The sequence below is a fragment of the Daktulosphaira vitifoliae genome, unplaced genomic scaffold (assembly GCF_025091365.1).
Source record: "Daktulosphaira vitifoliae isolate Bord-2020 unplaced genomic scaffold, ASM2509136v1 Scaffold_4, whole genome shotgun sequence".
Lineage (NCBI taxonomy): Eukaryota > Metazoa > Arthropoda > Insecta > Hemiptera > Phylloxeridae > Daktulosphaira > Daktulosphaira vitifoliae.
The window spans coordinates 32,059,257-32,080,273 of NW_026099575.1; the positions used below are offsets into that span (position 1 = coordinate 32,059,257).

At 25.5% G+C, this 21,017-nt stretch overlaps 1 protein-coding gene and 1 long non-coding RNA gene across 2 annotated transcripts; one reads left to right on the top strand and one right to left on the bottom strand.

Moving 5' to 3' along the window:
- Window positions 1-203: 203 nt before the first annotated feature.
- LOC126903592 (cartilage oligomeric matrix protein) lies at window positions 204-17,434 on the bottom strand. The gene is made up of 21 exons (XM_050681873.1): window positions 17,186-17,434; window positions 13,009-13,179; window positions 10,088-10,311; window positions 9,761-9,935; window positions 9,655-9,684; window positions 9,506-9,579; window positions 9,387-9,444; window positions 4,630-4,821; window positions 4,370-4,486; window positions 3,925-4,025; window positions 3,634-3,864; window positions 3,273-3,440; window positions 2,928-3,032; window positions 2,758-2,865; window positions 2,497-2,665; window positions 2,254-2,431; window positions 2,007-2,182; window positions 1,675-1,902; window positions 1,311-1,582; window positions 996-1,233; window positions 204-427 (listed from the first exon to the last, which is right to left on the bottom strand). Exons 1-21 carry the CDS (start codon window positions 17,259-17,261, stop codon window positions 342-344), a joined length of 3,177 nt encoding a protein of 1,058 aa, XP_050537830.1. The 5' UTR covers window positions 17,262-17,434; the 3' UTR covers window positions 204-341.
- Window positions 11,211-13,073, top strand: LOC126903594 (uncharacterized). The gene is made up of 3 exons (XR_007703531.1): window positions 11,211-11,388; window positions 12,569-12,763; window positions 12,958-13,073. It is a non-coding gene; the product is annotated as an uncharacterized LOC126903594 (long non-coding RNA).
- Window positions 17,435-21,017: the final 3,583 nt, after the last annotated feature.

The following is a 21,017-nucleotide window of genomic DNA, read 5'->3' on the forward strand; positions in this document are numbered from 1 at the left end:
AGGTAAAATTTAAGATCTTTTGACGTATCGTATTGTGAAAGTGCTCCAGTAAAAATTTATTAATTTGTAAACTGACACAAAAAAAAAAAAACACGCCGGAGTTAAACCAATACCTTCTCAGCTACGCATCGTAGCTAAAATACTGGTTAAAACTAATTATAAAATTTGAAAAAGTATGATATGTCTATAGTTTATAAGCAATGATTTATAATATTGATTTTATTATCTGCATATAGGTATTTAGGTAGACATACCTATGAAATTGAATATCCAAAAAATTAAAATTATTTAACAATTTTAAAATTGCTAATTTAAAATATATATTTAAAGTATATTAATTCTCAGTTAGACATTCGTCTTGTATCTACTTGAACTTCTTGTTGTAAGTTAGGTGGTAAATCTCTGTATATAGTTTCAGGTACATCATCTGTAATTCATTAAGAAAACATTAAAATTAGTTGGTTTTTAGAGACGTATTTAAGATTTCACTATCGCGAGGACAATATATTTACATTTTTATGCCCTTAAAATGACAATTAAAAAAAGTTTATTTTACATAATAAAACTGTTACTATGCAATAATATTTTTTAGAATTGAAACAAATCGAAATAACAACTCTTAAATCTTGTTCCATAATCACATAACTGTGATTTATTTCTAACAACTTTTGTATTTTTAGGCTAAGTACGTAAAAAACCTTATTTTTAATATTTGTTTCTATTAAAAAAAATTGTATGTTTTATTTTTTTTTTTAATTTTTAATTTAATTAATTAAATTTTTAATTGATGGTTTCATGAAAATGTACTTATTGAGTTACAAGTATTTTAATACATATATGCCCTATTAATTTATACTATACCTGCACCAACCTATATACGAGATTGCTACTAAAAAAAACATAATTAAAAAAAAAATGTTTATTATGTTTTAAAATTAACAAGAAGTTTCGTACTATTAACTTAAAATATATAAATTTTAAATAGTTTTATTTACCGTTACAGCGATAAACTAAGTCGGACCAAATGATCATCTCTTGCGAGAAACAGAATACGCCTAAACGACCTCCCTTAAATGTGAAATCAAATACATTTCCCGAATCTGTTACTATATTTTGGCCCTCAGTTATTCTAAGTCTTATTAATCCGATTTTAGGTCTATGTAAAAGAATCCATCTATAAGCTGTTTTACTTTTCCAACCGACGTTACGAGGATCTTTCCATAAAAGTTTTACCTAAAAAGTTTTATATCAGTTAATAATGCTTTGATAAAATAATTTATCCATAGATAATAATTAAAAGAGAATCTCACTTGTTTATCCGTAGAATCAGTGCTCCATAATGAGTTTCGTAACATTTGTCCAGGGCCAGTTTCTGAATGCACTGCTTTAATTTGAATTCCAGGTTCAGCTACAGCTCGGAAGGGTGTTGCTTGCCAATAAGTCTGTTGACCTTTTTTCCACATAACTGTGTAGAATTTATGATTATTCTGGTAACTAAAAACAAAACCCACATAATCGTCGTCTGAGTCTGTATCGACGAAAAATGTTCCTTCAAAATCAACTCCGCTAAATGCGTCAAATCCTACATATTAAAAATATATTTCATATTACTAAACCACGAAATAATATTTATTTATACGAATATCGAGAATAATATGCCGATTATATTCTTACCCACGGCCAACCCTGGGTCACTGTTCATTGTCTGTACGAACTCAGCTCCTTTGTTGTATATTACCCAATTCGGATCAATTTGAGAATCCCCTTCGGGATCTAAAACTACTGTTTGATAAGTTCTAAAATCTGTTGTAAATATCTTGGAATTATTGGGACAGTTATCTAGATGATCTGGTACATTGTCTCTGTCAAAATCTCCTTGGCATGCATCTCCTCGACCATCACCTATTTAATAATTACATGTATAACTCTTACTAAGTTTAAGGAAATTTTCAATGTCCTTCTATAATTGTCTAAAAGATTCATAATATTAAAAATTTTAAGAGTACCGTTTGAATCTCGTTGGTCTGGATTATAGACTAAAACACAGTTATCCAATCGATTTGAAATACCATCATTATCACAATCAAGGTCACATTCGTCACCTTTACCATCTGCATCTGTGTCCAACTGATCTGGATTGGCAATTTTAGGACAATTATCAACACTATCTTGTATACCATCTCTTGTAAAAAAATATTGAAAACATTTTAAGCACAAGTTATTAAAGTCATTTTTGAATAATGAACAACAAACTTGTCTTTGTCGATGTCGCTATCACATGCGTCACCTATTAAATCTTTATCTGTGTCTGTTTGAGCAGGATTTGCCATGTATGGACAGTTATCACAAACATCACCTAAACCATCTCCATCAGAATCTTTTTGGTCGGGATTTGGACTCTTAGGACAATTATCAATAAGGTTTAATACTCCTAAATTTAAGAAGTTTCATTTTAATCTTTTGTATTCTATGGAACTATTAAAATATTTTTTGTACCATCATTGTCTATATCAGAATCACAAGCATCTCCTATACCATCGTGGTCAGTATCACATTGATCTATGTTTGGAATAGTTGGACAGTTATCACATGCATCTCCTTTTTTGTCTGCGCCGTCTTGATCTGAATCTAATTGGTCTGGATTAGATACTAAAGGACAGTTATCCTGTGAAAAAGTATTATTAAATGTTTTATTATATAATAAATAATTATTATTATTAACATATAATAATTATTATATGTTAATATATATCATACTGGAGTATTTGGTATGCCATCATTATCAGCATCTGAGTCGCAAACATCTCCAATTTCATCACGATCGGCATCTTCTTGTCCAGAATTTGGTATATTCACACAGTTATCCTGTCAACAGGGAATTATTCCAAAACTATACAGTTTTTATATGTATAGATTTAATTAATTACTTTTTTACAACGAGTATCACTACATCTAAGGTGTTCATCTGGCCATCTATCTAGATCTGTATCATATCCGCACACTTTACCGTTTCCTGCCCATCCTACATTGCACTAAAAGTTTAAAAATTACTTAGTAAAATACTTCAATGAAAAATTAAAAGAAAAATAGCTTCATTATTGACATCTCTTAATTTGTAAGTTTAAAAAGTCGACTAGATATTACATTGCATTTTAAATTTATTTACATATTTTTACAGTTACAAACATTTTAATATTAAACAATTAAACAATATTTTTACTCACTGCTTTCAGGATTTAAAATTAAATGCTGACAAATTCAACGATACATACCTCACATGAATATTTTCCTAAAGTTGACTTAACACAAAATCCATTCCGATCACAAACTGTTCCATCAGGACAAACCCAAGGATTTCTTTCATAATTGCTCACAGATATACAACCATGCGAGATATTTCCCATGAAACCAGAGATACAACCAACACAGCGAAATGAACCCTGTTGAAAACAGTTTAATATTTATCAAAAACTTAAAAATCATAATTTTTCTGATTAAAAAATTATTTTATTATAACAGTTTTTTAGTATTAAATTTTTTTTTACATAGCTTATACTTATATTTTAACATAATTGTACACTTTTTGTTTTTACAAAGACTTAGATTAATTGGATTAACTTAAAATATTATTACTTCCGTATTTATACACTGAGAATGTATGGCACATCCATTGATTTGACTATCAGCACACTCGTCTATGTCCACACATTGATGACGATCTACATCGGTCTTTTTTCTACCTACAATTCCATTTCCTTCAGTTATACCAATACTTGTGTATCCCGGAGGACATTGTCCACACTTATAACCTGGCCGTTTATTTATACACTGTACTCGTGGATCGCAAGGCTCATCAAGATCGCACTGAAAATATAGTACTCAGCTTCTTAATATTCTTTTAAACGATTTTAATTCGATTTTTACTTCATCATAATCTACACAATTTGTTCCATTTCCTGTGTAACCAGGTAAACAGCTACCACATTTATAGAATGGAGACTCTTCGTTTATAATACATTTGACACCTAAAAATATTCAATTACAAAACACTGCAACTTTTAGTTATGTGTGTCAAAAAAAAAGTTTATAAAAGTTAAACTTTAATTTTAGCCTTATTTTGAATTTTTTAAATATTATAATCACAACAATTTATTGAATTAATATACATTATTTAAATAAGATAACTAAACTTAAGACTTTTTTAGTATAATTATTATTCAATTTAGCATATAAAATTTAGAAAATATCAATTTATCTATAATTTATACGAAATTATTTTTTAAAATCATGGTCTTCATTTATATATGTATAAATTTGTCACTATAATGATACACTTCTATTAGATTATGTGAAATTTATTTCAGCTTACCCGGGGAGCAAGGATTTGCTTCGCATCCAAGAGGACGACATTTTTGACCATCACCTGTAAAACCATTTGGACAATGGCCACATTGGAAACCTTCAACTGTGTCGTAACACACTACACCTAAAAAATGAAAAATATAATAAGTAGTCTCTTACCAGTGTGAAAAATTTAAGAATTGTACGTATTCACATGAAGAAACATTGTAACGTTCTTTTCAAAAACTAATTATAAAATATTTAAAATTGAAATTATAAAAAAATTACCATTTGCACAAGGATTATCTTCACATGTTCTTCCTGGCTTACAAGTCTTGCCATTTCCAACTAAGCCTTTTGGACACCGTCCACATCTGGGTCCTTCGGGAAAATTATCACTACACTGAACTCCGGGGTAACAAGGAGCTGGACGACTATTGCAACTAGGTCTTGAAGGAGGAGGAAGCGTTGGTTTTATATCTATAATAACGTTATCTATTATGAATTTTTAAACAACTATTTTTTAAACAATGGATCTCAAATTTTAATTTCTAAATAAATAATTTAGATTATATAAAAATTTGTGTAACTTAAACCATAGTATTAATACAATAATAATAATAATAAAATTATTAGTTATGAAATGCAAAAAAAAAACTGGAAATGTTCATAATTACACACTATTTTAATATATAGAGTGGATGAGAGGTGTAGGATATTTTATTTTTATCATTATGCATTACATTAATATGCTCTTCCCCCATTCTATATCTTAAAATAGTTTTATCTTCTGAAATAATGGTTTAAAAGTTATTATTGAACAGTCATTTTCTTAATGAGATCATTTTTTTTATTTAGTGAGCTAGTTAAATATGTATGTTACCATTTAAAAAATAAAGTTTAAACCCTTATTAAGTATAAGGTATGAATTAAAAAAATACTTAATAATTAATAAATCAAGATACTTCTAAAATTAAAAAATACCAAAAAAAATTTGCTTAATATAATTATTATTTCAAGACAAATCGAATGGCTAATATTAAAAGAATCGCCCCGTGTAAAAAACTACATGTATATAAACAAGCATAACTTTCGTACCTCATCCCTCTTCATAAGNTATTTCAAGACAAATCGAATGGCTAATATTAATATTAATATTAATATTAATATTAATATGTAAGCATAACAATACATGTTGATATATTTAATTTTTTATTGGGTTATTTCAGTGAGTGATAATTTTATGCATTCTATATTTGAGTTATACAGAATTAGGTAAACGAGTATTCAAATCTTCTATCATTTAAACTTCGATGAGAAACTAAGAAAATAATCTGAAGAAGAAGAAAACGTTTTACTATGGTTTGTTATTTTTGTAACTGTCATTGATTTTTTCAGACCCACTAAACTAATTTTACTAAACGACAAGACAGTAGATCATAAAGTTGATCTAGTAAACGAAATGACTCTTAAAACATGAAAAAGTTTCACTGATTTCCCTGAATGGAACTTAATATTTGAGAAAAATATATAATTAAAAAAACAGCAAATTTCGATAAATTTTAGAAAATAATGTTCATATTTTAGGTTTTTTAAGTCCTCTTCCTTTGGTTTATTATTCTACTTTAATTAATTTCATATTATACTTGAATTTATTAAAAAATGAATAAAAAATGAGTGAAGATTCAGTTTATTAAGCGAATTAAAATAGCTTATACTAAATAATAATTATCATAATTGATATTTTATAATAATTGATAATTGATAATTGATATAGGGATAAAANTTCAAATCTTCTATCATTTAAACTTCGATGAGAAACTAAGAAAATAATCTGAAGAAGAAGAAAACGTTTTACTATGATTTGTTATTTTTGTAACTGTCATTGATTTTTTCAGACCCACTAAACTAATTTTACTAAACGACAAGACAGTAGATCATAAAGTTGATCTAGTAAACGAAATGACTCTTAAAACATGAAAAAGTTTCACTGATTTCCCTGAATGGAACTTAATATTTGAGAAAAATATATAATTAAAAAAACAGCAAATTTCGATAAATTTTAGAAAATAATGTTCATATTTTAGGTTTTTTAAGTCCTCTTCCTTTGGTTTATTATTCTACTTTAATTAATTTCATATTATACTTGAATTTATTAAAAAATGAATAAAAAATGAGTGAAGATTCAGTTTATTAAGCGAATTAAAATAGCTTATACTAAATAATAATTATCATAATTATTTTTCGAATATACATACAAGGGCGTATTCACATATTTACACATTTTGCAACTATAGACATTTCAAAATTTACCACCTTTCATTACGTTATGGCGGAGGGGGTCATGTTTATATGTTTTAGCCATAACACTACTAATTCCTTTTCCTCAAAAAAAAAAGTATTTAAAAATATTTTCCAAGCAATTCTATGTTTTTTAATAAATCATAAAATAAATTGCTTGTAGCTATTAATATAGATATCATAAATACCCCCAATCAATGAAATCGATTATGATAATTACATAGCGATAAAATAAAACGATAAGAACACGTATAATACTAAAAATTCTATTTTTATTTCACAAAACTACTAAAATTTATCGTAATATGTTGAACAAAAGAGCGTTTTACCCGATTAGACAGAGAAAAACTGTGCGTCTTAACAGGTGGTTTTTACATTGACTAGTATAGGAAATGTCTAGGGATCGACGAAAAACAGCGTCTTAAGCGAGTTTTATTGTATTAGGAAGTCAATATATCATAACAACAATTTCAAATAACTCGCTTTTAATATATTTATTGACCTTTGATATTTACCGCCCCTTAAAATATGCCGTGGTATATATATATATATATATTCCCAAAAATAATTAAAAAAAGTAAATTCATCAATCTCAAAAATAGAACAAAAAATTTGTAAACATTTATATATTAAATATCTTAGCAAAAATAGCTTTATATCAAAATTATCCAACCATTAGTGATCGTCAGCTCTTAATTTACCTTTACACTGGATTTTACTTTTTTTTCATTATTTTGACTCTTGTATCTATTTAGGTTAAATGAGTTCAGTGACAATAGGCGAGGAAGTGATAGGAGAGGTGGAAAGTTTTAAGTGTTTAGGATCAGTTGTGCAAAAGAGTGGTGGTATTGACAAGGATGTAAGACACAGGATTAAGTTTGGGTGGTTAAAGTGGAGAGAAGCGTCTTATATATATATATATATATATATATATATGTAATATAGTATACCATATAATATTATATATTCATAGTTTATATAAAGACTGTAGTGAGACCAGCTATGATGTATGGTTCAGAGTGTTGGGCGGATGAAAGTAGAACAGAGAATCAGTGTAGCAGAGATGAGAATGCTTAGATGGATGAGTGGAGTGACTAGAGAAGATAAGATAAGGAACAACATATAAGAGGAAGTGTAGGTGTAGCATCAATCGTAGATAAGATGAGAGGATATAGACTTAAATGGTTTGGTTATGTTATGAGGAGAGAGGAATCGGAAGCTGTAAGAACAGTTATAGAAATGAATGTTGAAGGAAGAAAAGGTAGAGGAAGACCAAAAAAAAGATGTAACTGAATGCGATATGAGAGCGTAGATGATGTGGGTAATCGTGTTAAGTGGAAGTTTACGATAAGGGTGGCCAACCCCAAGTAGTTGGGATTAAGGAGAGAAAAAAGAAGAAGAAGAAGAGTATCTATTTCGTCACTATATTGCTATTCGCTATGTCAGACGGCTTTTTTAAGTGATAACTATAGTTTTTTTTCAAAAATATAAAATTGTACAAATACAAGATCTTTGTATTATAAGGGCCTCATAAATCAAATAATTAACTAAAAAATTAATTTTTTAATTAGAAAAATTTCAAGTTCCGCTCCAATTTAATAAACTTCTGTAAAATTGTTCTTCACAAGACCTACAAATTGCTAGCGCTGACATTAGAAATTTTGAAAAAAAAATGTTAAGAACCATATTTATAAAAGCTTGGATAATTTTTATATCAAACCATTAGTAGCCTTTTTTTAAACATGATAAAATTTTTATTTTATTTTTAAGTTTGACAAAATGTTGGAGGGTCAATAGAGTTTTTGAATTTTTTCGTAATTTTATTATATTATCCCATAGTTTTAAATAAAACATTTCTACACTAAAAACTTCTTTAATTTCCCATTTTTAGTTTTTTCTCGAGCTTGTTTAAGAAAATGATTAAAATCGACTGCAAAAGTAATCAATTTTAGAAATTAAGGTTAGAATGATTGTTGAATTTTCGTTTGAGTCTCATTTGGCAACTTTAGGTATAAATATAATAAGTCTATAAAAACAATTTCCAGTTAAATTACTTCCTATACTGCTACAAATGTCTAAAGCTCCTCTCAAGTTGTGTAGAGTATAATAAGAATAACAACAATCACCTATTATTCATTTTGCTTTTTAGCTTGGCTTGAGGGTCGACCGACCTACTTGATAAATTGTATATATGTAAAAAGTATCTTATTTAAAAAATTGTAGTAAAATTCTTAATGATGTTTCTTTTCACGTACATTTTTATCAAATACATTTAACTCCCAAAACATTTAAACAATGTTGTTAATATTTTTCTGATCATTTTTTCTGTTATATTATATTTTATATAGTATATTTTTGCAAGTCAACAAAAGACCAGCCTTGGATAATAAATATTTTTAATTAAAAATTAACATTTCGAGTGATGAAAAAAAAATACATTTTCTTAATAGTTTAAGCATACATACTAAACCAAGGCTGGACTTTAGGGGTGTTTAAAAAATTACCAATATAAAAAAAAAATCAATTTATTGTGATAAAATAACACAACGCTTCATTAAAAGTAGGTTACACTGAGTAAAATTATTTTCTTACGATTTTGCGTACATTAAAGAGAAGTTAGTAACAAAAATTAAAACGTTGGTTCTCGAGTAAGCCACAGAAATGATTAATTTGTTTAAAATCAAATAACTAAAGATGAAGTCCAGCCCTGAATCATTGTCAATTACGTCAATTCTTGATCATACCTGGTCTGCAAAAGTCACACTGTAGAAGGATTTCTCGAAGTTTATTGATTTCATTACGCTACACAATTTCCGTGTAAATTAATAAGCGAGCAAATAATCAATTTTATCAGTATACTTACTTGGGATAATATTTCTTCTTTTAATTGTTTTACCATAATCTGAAGATCGGTGATTAATTTTACGAAAATTGAGTCTGTAAAAGGTAAAAATTTTTGAATAATGTTAATGAATAGATAAAACCAGGTAACTTTAACTTATTTTTACGTACCGTCACAATCTTGATTAATTGGAATATCACCTAAAAAATTTTTAATTAATAGTAAAAGTAATATTTTAAAAAATATATATAATTAATAAGATTTAATAATAAATACCTCTATCACTTGGGGATAGTCTTATAAGACCTGGAGTTTCGTTAGCAGGTTGTATAGCAGCCATTTGTTCAGTTTCAGAGCTGCTACTGTCACTAATGGTGCATTTTTGAGCTGATAAGGCAGTTCTCCAATCGGTATCAGAAAAAACTTGTATTGTAAATCGTTTATCATGAATCTAAATAATTTTAAGAGTTTTAAAAAATTAAATTTAACTTTGTGTAATTTATTAAAAATGTATTCAAAATTATGAATTAATATTATATTATGCAGTAGTTGTAGTTTTAGTTATAATATACAAAATAAAATTTCTCAGTAAAAAATCTTTACCATTTGCAAATGAGGATCTTTCATGTCAAAGTAAACTTCACGAAGAGTTTTAATTGTATGAAGTGTACCAAAATGTTCACAGTTTACATACAATGTCATTGTTGCACCAGGTTTCCTTTGATCTATAGTCAGTATGAGAACCTTTTTCGATGATGACGTGCCAAACGTTTTCACATTGAAATATTCTGTTTGTGTGTCACCGTTATTCTTAGTGGAAACAATGACTATAAAATATATTTTGATAAATTTACAATAAAAATTGTACAAATTTGATAGCAATTATTACACATGTAAATATTGACATACTCCAAAATAAACAAAAATATTTGAAATAGTATATTTTAGGTTTATTACTACTCTATATATTTTTCATAGGAATTATTTTTACGGAGGGGTATAATAAATTAAATAATTAACGGCAATTTTGAAGTTGAATATTAATATATTTAAATACTAGTGGGGCGTATGCAGGAGATATATCGGGCTACAGTCCCCCCAAAAAAATATTCTTATTGTCGTAATAAGAATATTTTTTTAATTCTTAATAAAAATTGTTTATTAAAACTTTTAGATAGATTTTGAGTAAAAAAAGGCCATCGAAATTAATTTTACAAACAATTTTTGTTGTCAATCTCCCTGAAATAAATTTCTGGCTATGCCATTGTTAAATACCATATTTAACGGTCTAGTGCATTTTAGCTTCAACGCAAATTTTATTAAGATTAATTCAATCTCAATTCATTTTAATTCAATTCATTACTAATTATTTATTACGAACATTTAAGCCATATAAAACCTAAATATCTACAATACTATGATTTTTGTAAGGATTATTATTTATTCTATTTATTTAAAAAAAATATAGAATATAAGCTTCTTCAGAAATTACTCATCTATATTCTTCCGGATAGTTCTAGTTGTGTACGTGTTTTTCCTTCCAGTAAACTGTCAGAAACTTTAATGGGCTCATGTTATAAGTATGAAGTCGTGGGATTGTATGGTAGTTTAACCTTTTAAGGACGCTTGTCCAACTGGATTTACCACGGCATATGCTAGTTTCAAAGCTTTTTGAAAAAAAAATTTCTATAGATCACTTTTTTCCATTTGTATTAGTTGTTTGCTGTGTGCGGTTTGTAATACTGGCAGTGCAAAAACAGTACTATTTACACATTATTATATATTACACATCTGATAAAAATTAACTTATAATTTTTTTTTTTGTTTTATTATTAATAAAAAGTACAATTTTAAGAATGATTTTTTAGTTTGTTGGTGGTCTTAGCTTATTTTTATTATGTCAGGTAATAAAGAAGTAACTGTATATTATTCGTAGGTTTTATTTCACAACACCTATTTATAATATAGATTTCAATATACAAATAATCGAAGTTACATAGAATGACTAAAAAATAATTGAATTGTTATATTGTACTTTAGGGTACAGTATCTTAGGTACAACTTAGAATTTTATTAATATAGTTGAATTTGTAAGAAAAATGTCTATAGCAAATTTAGATAATCGATGCAAATTATGTTTAAATATAAGATGAGCTTCGTTTAGAGTAACTTCAGTAATTTTTATAATTCTTCAAATTTATTTCGTTAATTTTATTTTAAATAAATATATTACTTCTGTCGCTTCAAATAAATATAAAACCGTTTAAATGATATGAGATAACAAGTATTATTAAGTTACCCCAGGTATGTAAACATCATGTTAATTATGTGAAATTCAATCTTATCAATTGATGGAACTATTTGTTAAATAAAGCTATGAAAATAATTTGGTGCTATTTTTATTGAAGTCGGAGAGTTTCTGGATAAATAAATACTTTTAATATGACAAACACATATCTAATTATAGAAATGTACAAAATTAAATGGGATTTGTTATCATACCTTTTATAATCAATTTATTTATGTGATCAATAATAATAAACCTGTCTTTAATTTGGATAACTGTAATTTTTAGTAAGTATTGTTACATTTTATTATTTATTTTAAAAATCATTATATTATTTTGTTATGACGAAAATTTGACTGTTCATTTGATTTAATTGTATTGATGAGTTCTATAATCAATGTAAACATTGTACATTTATGTATGAAAAAATATTTTTTTAATGTTATTGGGAAGAGTAAAATCATTAAAATTTATTAGCCTATGGTTCACTGAAATACCATTATATTTAAAAATATATATACAATACATAATACGTTATTATTATTATTACATTTAATACATTATTTTATTATTTTAAATTTAAAAGTTATTAATTAATAGCAAAATGTGTTTGAAGTTTCCAAAATTGACATTTTAGTGAGCAATGTATTCATATGTACCCCTCTCAAACCAATAGAATTTTTTAGCATCAGCTATGAGAAAAATCTATTATAAATGGTTTATATTGGCTCTTTTTTTAAATATTTAGTCTTTTTATTTTCTTGATTGTTTTACAGTTGTATTTTGATTATGTATAGGCTGTCATGATGTTCTTATGTAATTTATGTATAACATAAGATTAAAATGAGATTTTCATGACCAAGTTTACTTATTAAAACATTTACTACGCCCATAAAATATCTTGATTCAACTCGTCAACACGGGTTTTTTCACGGATGGATGGTTTGTGTTGCAAACAATGAAGTTATTTAGCACTGGGCACAAAATGCATGGTAAGCTAATACATGAAACTGTATAAAATATGGTTGAAACTTTTTTCTATATAGTTTAATGATTGGTTTAAATAATATACCAACCTACATAGGCGTAAACCCACAAGGTGTTCGTCACATTACACAAATAGAACAATCTTTAGACATAAAAGACTGATGTAAAAAGTTTAAATTTATGGTAGTAACTTTTACAGGTTTGTTAAGTACAAAATATTTATATTAAGCATAAATATTTATATAAGTACCTTGACCTTCACTTCTATCAATTTTCAAAGTAAATTGATAGTATCCGGGAAATTCAATGGTCGCCACGGTTTCCGGTTTGCGCCGTTTTTTACCACCTAGTGGTCCTTCATCATGGATTACTATTGTAAACTGATCGCTTGCTACTGCTTCTTCAATTGCTCTCGTTGTCTCTGAAAGTAATATACTTTTTTAAAGAAAAATTCTTTCTCAGGTGAAAATAATATGTCCTGTTGTTTAATATAAAAACAACAAAATATATATAATTATTTAAATTAATAATAATGCCTTTGTTATTATTAAAATGTAAAATATAAAAATAAATCAAACTAAAGTAATTCTTATATTGTTTCATTACAACTTTTTATATATTAAATTTATACTACCAAAAAAAAAAACAATTTTTTTTTAAATTATTGTTTTTTTTTTAATATTTTACATTAACAAATAGCTTTATTTATCGTAGAAAGTCTTAATTTTTTTTTTCGATACATTATTTATTTTACTAATTTTTTTCATGACCATTTAGGAAATGATTTTAAGGTTAGTTTTAAACATGATAATTTATTTATAATATCTTGATTAGTTTTGTCTCATATTTTGAGCTGAAGCTAAATAAAGATGCTTAATTGAAACCAAAAAAAACTGAATATTTTGTAACTACTGTCAAGTTACAAAATATTATGCAGTATACTAGTGATGGAAAGATTGACACTCTACCTACGTATTTTTGTAGTAAAATAAATATCGTTTTTTCTATCATGACACAATATGTGTAAAAATTTGATTTTACGTTTTATTGTGAATAGAAACTTAACGTTTTCGTAACAGTGGAACATAGAAACTTATTTTATGACATCAGCTAAATTAAACCGAAAAACAAGTTTTCACAAAATGTTTATGTAAAACTATATGGAGTGGGTCATGTGCATTGTAATTTTATTATCTTCCATAAAAAGCGATTTATGTTAAATGAAACATTTGTATGCTTACACTATCAAATATAATAATGTAAATCGATGTTAGTAATAGATATTTTATTACCTCAAATTAAATGGGCTTGGCATAGCTGTTACTATTCATATTATTGTTGGTAAGAATGAAATGTGTTTGGGCCGGTTTATTTTCATAAATTCAATTTGATAAACATATTATTTGTGTAATATATTTGTAGAAAATAGTATTATAAACTAAAATTATTTAATAAAAGTCTTGTGTTCAAGTGGGTCAATGAAAACGGTTAACGATATTAGTGTTTATTTTGTATAATTGCTATCACATTTTATTCATTTACTCCGTTATTAACAAAATACATATATAACGAAGAAGTATTTTTATAAAAATAATATTTGTTAAATATTTTACATTGGAAATAATTTTTATAATATTCACTAAAAACCTCTTAAAATCTTTATTCAATTAAAGCTGATACAATGTACTTTAAGATGAAAAGAGAAAAAATATCCGAAATTATTGTATTATTTTTTTTAGTTTTAAGTAAATATTAATAAATAATTCATCTTTATTATGAATAATTTAAAGGGTTTAATATAAATGTTTTATAAAGTAACAAGAATTAGAAATTGTAATAAATATCCCACGATACAGGATATTTGTATTATATTATAATACAAATAAAATAATAATGTAAGATTAATATCTACAATTTTTCCGAACAAAAATATAGCTGATAATTTTTTTTAAGTCAATCATATTATTGTTTGTTTGGTGAATTTTTTATTCTCCTAACAAAAAAAATCTTATATTAATAATAAATTTATTTATTATAAATAAACATCGAATAGCTATGGATTTCAAAATAATTTTAACTTTATATCGGTCTATTCCTAATAACATTATCTTTAAAAATTTGTTATCTGAGATATATCACAAAAAAAATATATTACATTTTTTTTTTTATGAAAAAACAATTATTTTTGCAGTCCACAAACGAACTATTATTTGCATAAAAATAAATTAATACAATAATAATTATTGTTATATTATTACTATTACTATTAGTATTTAATTATTGTGTGTTTAATTACTTTACAATTAAATGTATTTTGTTTTTCTTTTAGTTGATTTGAATACTATTTGTTTTCATTATTTTAATATTTTTATAAATCATTTAAATTTGTTTTATAATGATGATTTATAACCAATAATATATTATATGTTCATTGTGATTTCATATATTTTTATCTTTCTTAAATTAATTTAAATGGTAACATAAAATAATAATAACTAAAATTAACTGTAAGTATTTTTAAAGGCCACATTAAATATCATTTAAATCATCTTTGGCTATTAATTAATTGTAATTTATTTATTAGTTTATATTATTTTAGCTTCATTTGTAGTTGAAGAGTTATTGGTTTTAATATATTGTGCTTTTTTATTATTTTATTTTTCAGTAGTCCCAAATTTCTAAATTTTAATTTCAATTTTTAGTTGTCCGCTAAAATCATATAACTTTTGATAATGCTGACCGATTTTGTAAGTTATTGCTAGAAACGGAATATCTACACCATCTAGAACTAAAAAAATTTAAGGTTTTTATATGTACTATACAATTGAAAAAGTAAAGACGATCCTACGACTTGTCTTCTAGGAGTATTCGAGCTATAAAATCAATAACCATGTAATTTTTGATAAATATTATTTTTTTAAAACTCTCTATTTATTTGAATGATGCATGGATCAAAATAAAATAATTGTTTAGAATATTTAAGACATGTGTCTAGGTGCGTTTTTAGGGGGTGGTTCTGAAGGGAAATAGCGTCCAAAAATTCTTAGGAGTGAATCTCAATATTAAAGAGCAAACCTACAAATATTGACAACATACGATAAAAAATATTGTTTATTGTAATATTGATAGTTATGATTTATTTGATATTTTATGTTGTTCGGATTTATTTTAAATTTGAAGAAGCTTGGGAAAAAAGAGGACAACATTTTGTTTTTGTTCATCATTTTTATTTAATTAAATTCATTTCGAAAATTCATCTGGCTACCTTACACCAAAATATATATAGAGTTCCGCATATACTATCAATATATATTTTTTTGAAAAACTCTTTTATTTACAAAAGTACTAGAAATGGGCAAAATTATTATAATTTTTTTTTCTTTTAATTTTTTATAATATTCCAAAAACCCTTACTTTTTTAATCCTACATAAAATTGAATATAATGTAATACACTTTAAGAAGAAAAAATCAAAACTAACCGAAAACTTTATTTATATAAATTATCAACTATTTTAACAAAAATGTATGATTTTTAGCTATAATGATTGATACGAAGTGTTTTGTATAGCAACAGAATATCTAAATCATTCAAAACTAAATTAATTTTAAGTTTATTTAATAAACTATACCGTTAAAAAATGAAAGACTTGTCTACTAGAAGTAATCGACTTTAAGTGTTGAAATCATGTAATTTTTAGTAGTTATGATAAATTTTGTTTCAAATACGTATTTTACCACTGTTAAACATCAATCAATAGTAATAAAAAAAAATGATTCTACTACGCTGTATCCCGTCTGTACTTAAATTTCTATTATTTAATATAAATTTTAGAAATAAAATTATTTTAATGTTTATAATTGTATCGATATTAGTTCTGTAATATATTAATAGTAAAAATTATTTAGAACAATCTCGAATCGTTAAAGTCTATGTTTTAGAATTAAATAAGTACTATTTTTCTTTTATTGTCGGATTATTGTAAATTTGATCGAAATGCCTCATAGATTCACCACAAATAAAATTATTACAACTCAACCCTAAAGTTTTACACGAGGCGAACAAAGATATAAAATTACTTTTATGACTTTAAATACTTTTCATGAAATAATTTTTAGATTTTATATTAAACAAAATCTGTTAACCATATACTCGAAAAAATTTTCAAATTCATAGTATAATATTAATTTTTATAAACATGTTTGACTTCACATGTTTCTACTGGAAATTTATTTGAAACTAAAACCGTTTAGTAAAATTGTTTTTATTTGTTTAAGATTATTTAGCGAGTCGTTGTTACAATTGTTTGTGGATGTTAAAGAAGTGCGATGAAAATAATTTGTACACGTTAGCTCAGAATGAAGAACTCGCAATGCTTATAGATTTCAATATTATACTTTTATAGTAATCAGTTAGATGTCTACTTACCATTGTCGACAGACGCTGCGTTAAGGGCGAGCAGCGCGCCGATTAGGGCTACGAATATTGTCGTTGCCCGAATCATATCGTCGGATGGCCGTCTTCACAGTGACCGTTGGTGCGTTATTGTGTGAATCGTATTCTGCGCGTGAAACATACTCGGCTAGAGAACAGTAGTTCGCTTAGCTGTCCTCCTACTCAAACCGGTCGGCTGCTGGTCGACCGCAGTCATCAATGCATTACAGAAGGCGCCTACGCGCGAATCCATCCGACGCATATGGTCATCGTTTTCACAACCATTTATTTGTATGTGTTCGTTTTATATAATTCACAACAGCCTCTTGACTGTTTTCTCGCACCTTTAAAAAGCACCGACAAGTGTCACGATATTTTGATGCACTGTCTACATATGCGTACAATAAATCCTATTTAACTGTATGCGCATTTCGTTTCAACATGTATATATTACTCGCACCGATATGGATATGATTTGGGTTTCTAATCATATTCAACATTGCCGTCCGTTTCCTTATGTGGCACTGCAGTCAAAAAATTAATATATTCCAAAACGTTGCACGTGTCCCCTGTATTTATGAAAATTTGACTTCAAAGAATTTTCTTTTAAACATTTTCACTTAATATTTTAAGTGCTAACATATAACTATCTCAACGGATATATTTTTATAAATGACTTCAGTAATTTTTTTTAATGTTTTTATAATGTTATCGAAAAACTATAATTATTACTCATCTTTCATTGTGATAAATCAAAATATTTCAATTTACACACTTTTAAAATAATTAAGTGAAAGGATTTTTGCTGTCCTGGCCATAATTTATAATATTTTTATGTTCCTAAAAAAGTTAAATTATCAGATTTTAATTTATAAAAATACCTTATTTTTTCTAAAAAAAAAAGGTTATTTACCCCTTTTGCCTCCCCCTAATTACGTTATTGTATAAAGTGCTGAAATTATAATGTAACCATTATAAATTCTTGTTATTTAATAAAACATCAAATATTATTACCTCTACTAATTAGATTTCAGAGAAAATTTAAGATTTTTAAAAAAGGTTGTGAGATCACAAAGTTTTACTATATATATAGATATAACACTACGTGTAAAATTCCCAGAAAAAATTTAAATGGAACATATTTTGTAGTGAGATAGATTTTCATTAATAAAAGTATGATATTAATAAAATATAATATAAAATTTATTATGATGATGTTCAAATATTTTAATTGCATTAAATACTAAAACATCTATATTAAAAAATATTTACATTCCTTTGTATTGCAAATATATTAAATTTCATTTCGCCTTATTAACTAAAAGTAGGCAATTAAATTTACATTTAAGATATATATTTTAACTCTAAATTATAAAATTTCTTAAGTTTTAAAATATTAAGTTATACATTAAAGCATTTAAAATAATTTTAACCAAAAAGCCATATACAATCAATTTTTATTTATAAAACATATAAACAATAACAAATATAGTAAAATAAACAAATCAAGGCAATATAAAATATAATAGTGTAAATGATTTTAAAAATATAACATAACAAGTAAAAATAATAAAATAATTAATGGAAATGTAATTAATACTGATATTTTCCCTACAATACCTTTGTTACTTAAATTTGCATTGTCTTTAGTTAACAAATAATTTAAAACTTCATCGTTTAATACCAAGTTATATTTTTTTTTCAGAGCTTTCATTTTTTGCTTTTCCTGTAATTAAATAACTATTATCAGCAATAGCATCTTTAAAATGTGTAACAAAGTTAGAAATATCTGAGGAAAAAAAAATTGGGATTTTTATTTTATATAAAAATTTGTATTTTTTTTTATTACTGAAACTTTTAGTGATGGTTTTAATAATTCATAGTTGCAAGTAGAGGAATTCTTTATCTACTTGACGCCACAAATTTTTTTTTTTAATTACCTTTTTTGATTATATGAAAATATTTTTAAAAGCTACAAATTATACTTAGCATCTTGAATTTTTTTTTAGTATTCGTACCTATAAGGGAAAATTATCACATACTATAGAATTGAAAAAATTCTTTTTTGAGTTAACTATCATATCAATTTAGTCATTATAAAATCATTGGAAACAAATACCTTTTTGGCCAATTGCATTTCTTCTTTTTCGAGTGAAAACGCATCTTTATTCATTTCCATCTGAAATTAAAATATGGATTATTATTATTATTATTTTAGAGTAAATTAATTTAAATTAAAAACTTAATACATAAAAAAAGTTGTTTGGTTATAGAAAACTTTTTTTTTATTTCTAATTTACTAAGTAATGACAATTTACAAGCAATACATACGACTATGTAAATCAATTATTTTCTAGCTTATAAAATTGGATTGAATATTTCAGAAAAAATTTTTGGTTGTAGTATCTTTTTATTATTACTTACAATTCTAAAATTTCCATGAAACTTAGACCAAATAAATTTTAATAGTTTCATTATGTAGTATAAAATTTTATATTTACACCTGAACAATTACTGGAAAATTAACTTAGCTATATTTCAAAAGGTTTGTTCACTCTATTTCACGTTCAAGTAGTACAGTTGACCTGTTAATACTATATCTCAAATATCTTTGACCTTTGGACAATGTTTTTACTTTAATCAACAAACAATGTAGATATCTGGTTTATATGTGTCTTATCAACATTTAATTTATACCTTAATGTACTATTAATTTAAAAATCTTTTTTTATTTATATTAACTTCAGTTTTACCTTAAAGAATTTATTTGCACAAAATGGTATCACAAACTAAAATAACAAATACTTAGATGTGACTTATTAACAAAAACTTTTTTTTCTACGATTTGATCAGATGTATAAATTATGGGAACTGTGTGCCTCACTGACCACCATCGCAAATAATTAAATACGTGTTTTATTATTCTCACCTAATCCCAAAAATAATAAAAAAATTTTAACCATTAAAATATATGTTATCTATACTGAAATCATGTCTGATTATATCAGGTTTTAAAGTTCAAAGCAATATAATGGATAAATTCACAAAAACACATTCATTGAGCTAAAGTAGTTTGACTCATCTCTTTCTTTATAAACATCTTTGAAGATGTACACTATAATATTGGAAAATTCAGTGCTTGAATCAAAATAAAAACAAGTCCAAAGTATAAAATATATTTTTTTACGCTTTACTTCATATAATATAAACAATAGTATTGTTAACCATCTATCTTGTTTATACGGATAAACGTTTTCCCGTTGTGTTCCTATGTTATTCTTTGCTTCTTTTGAATTATATAACAATTTCCTTCAATGTGCTTATTTATTTGATAAATTTAATGATTTTAAATTGAGTGTTGATTTTATTACTATTATTTATTTTTGTGTAACAATATATATTTTTTTCAATACAATAAAAAAATAGTAATTTTTATTTCGTTTTTTTGGTTTAATACATTTTTAAAATTACAATAATATATGAAAAAACAGATAAAAGTAATTAGTTTTTTTTAAGTTAGTATATTTTGTACTAAAGCCATGACAAGATTCAAAATAGAAATTGGCAAATTTAAGGAACAAATGCAACTCAAGAATATGTATATATATCAATGACATTAATAAATATAATCAGTTAAAATATGGCGTGTGAAATAATTTAATTCGATTATAAAAAAATTAGTTTTTTTTAAAATATTAAAGTTGTACATTAAATGTAAAGTGACGCATAATTTAAGATACAATGAATATCAGATCACCTCGAAAAAAAAATATTAGAAGTGTAGTTTGTTATTATAAAGCAAGGTATAGACATATTTAGACTTTTT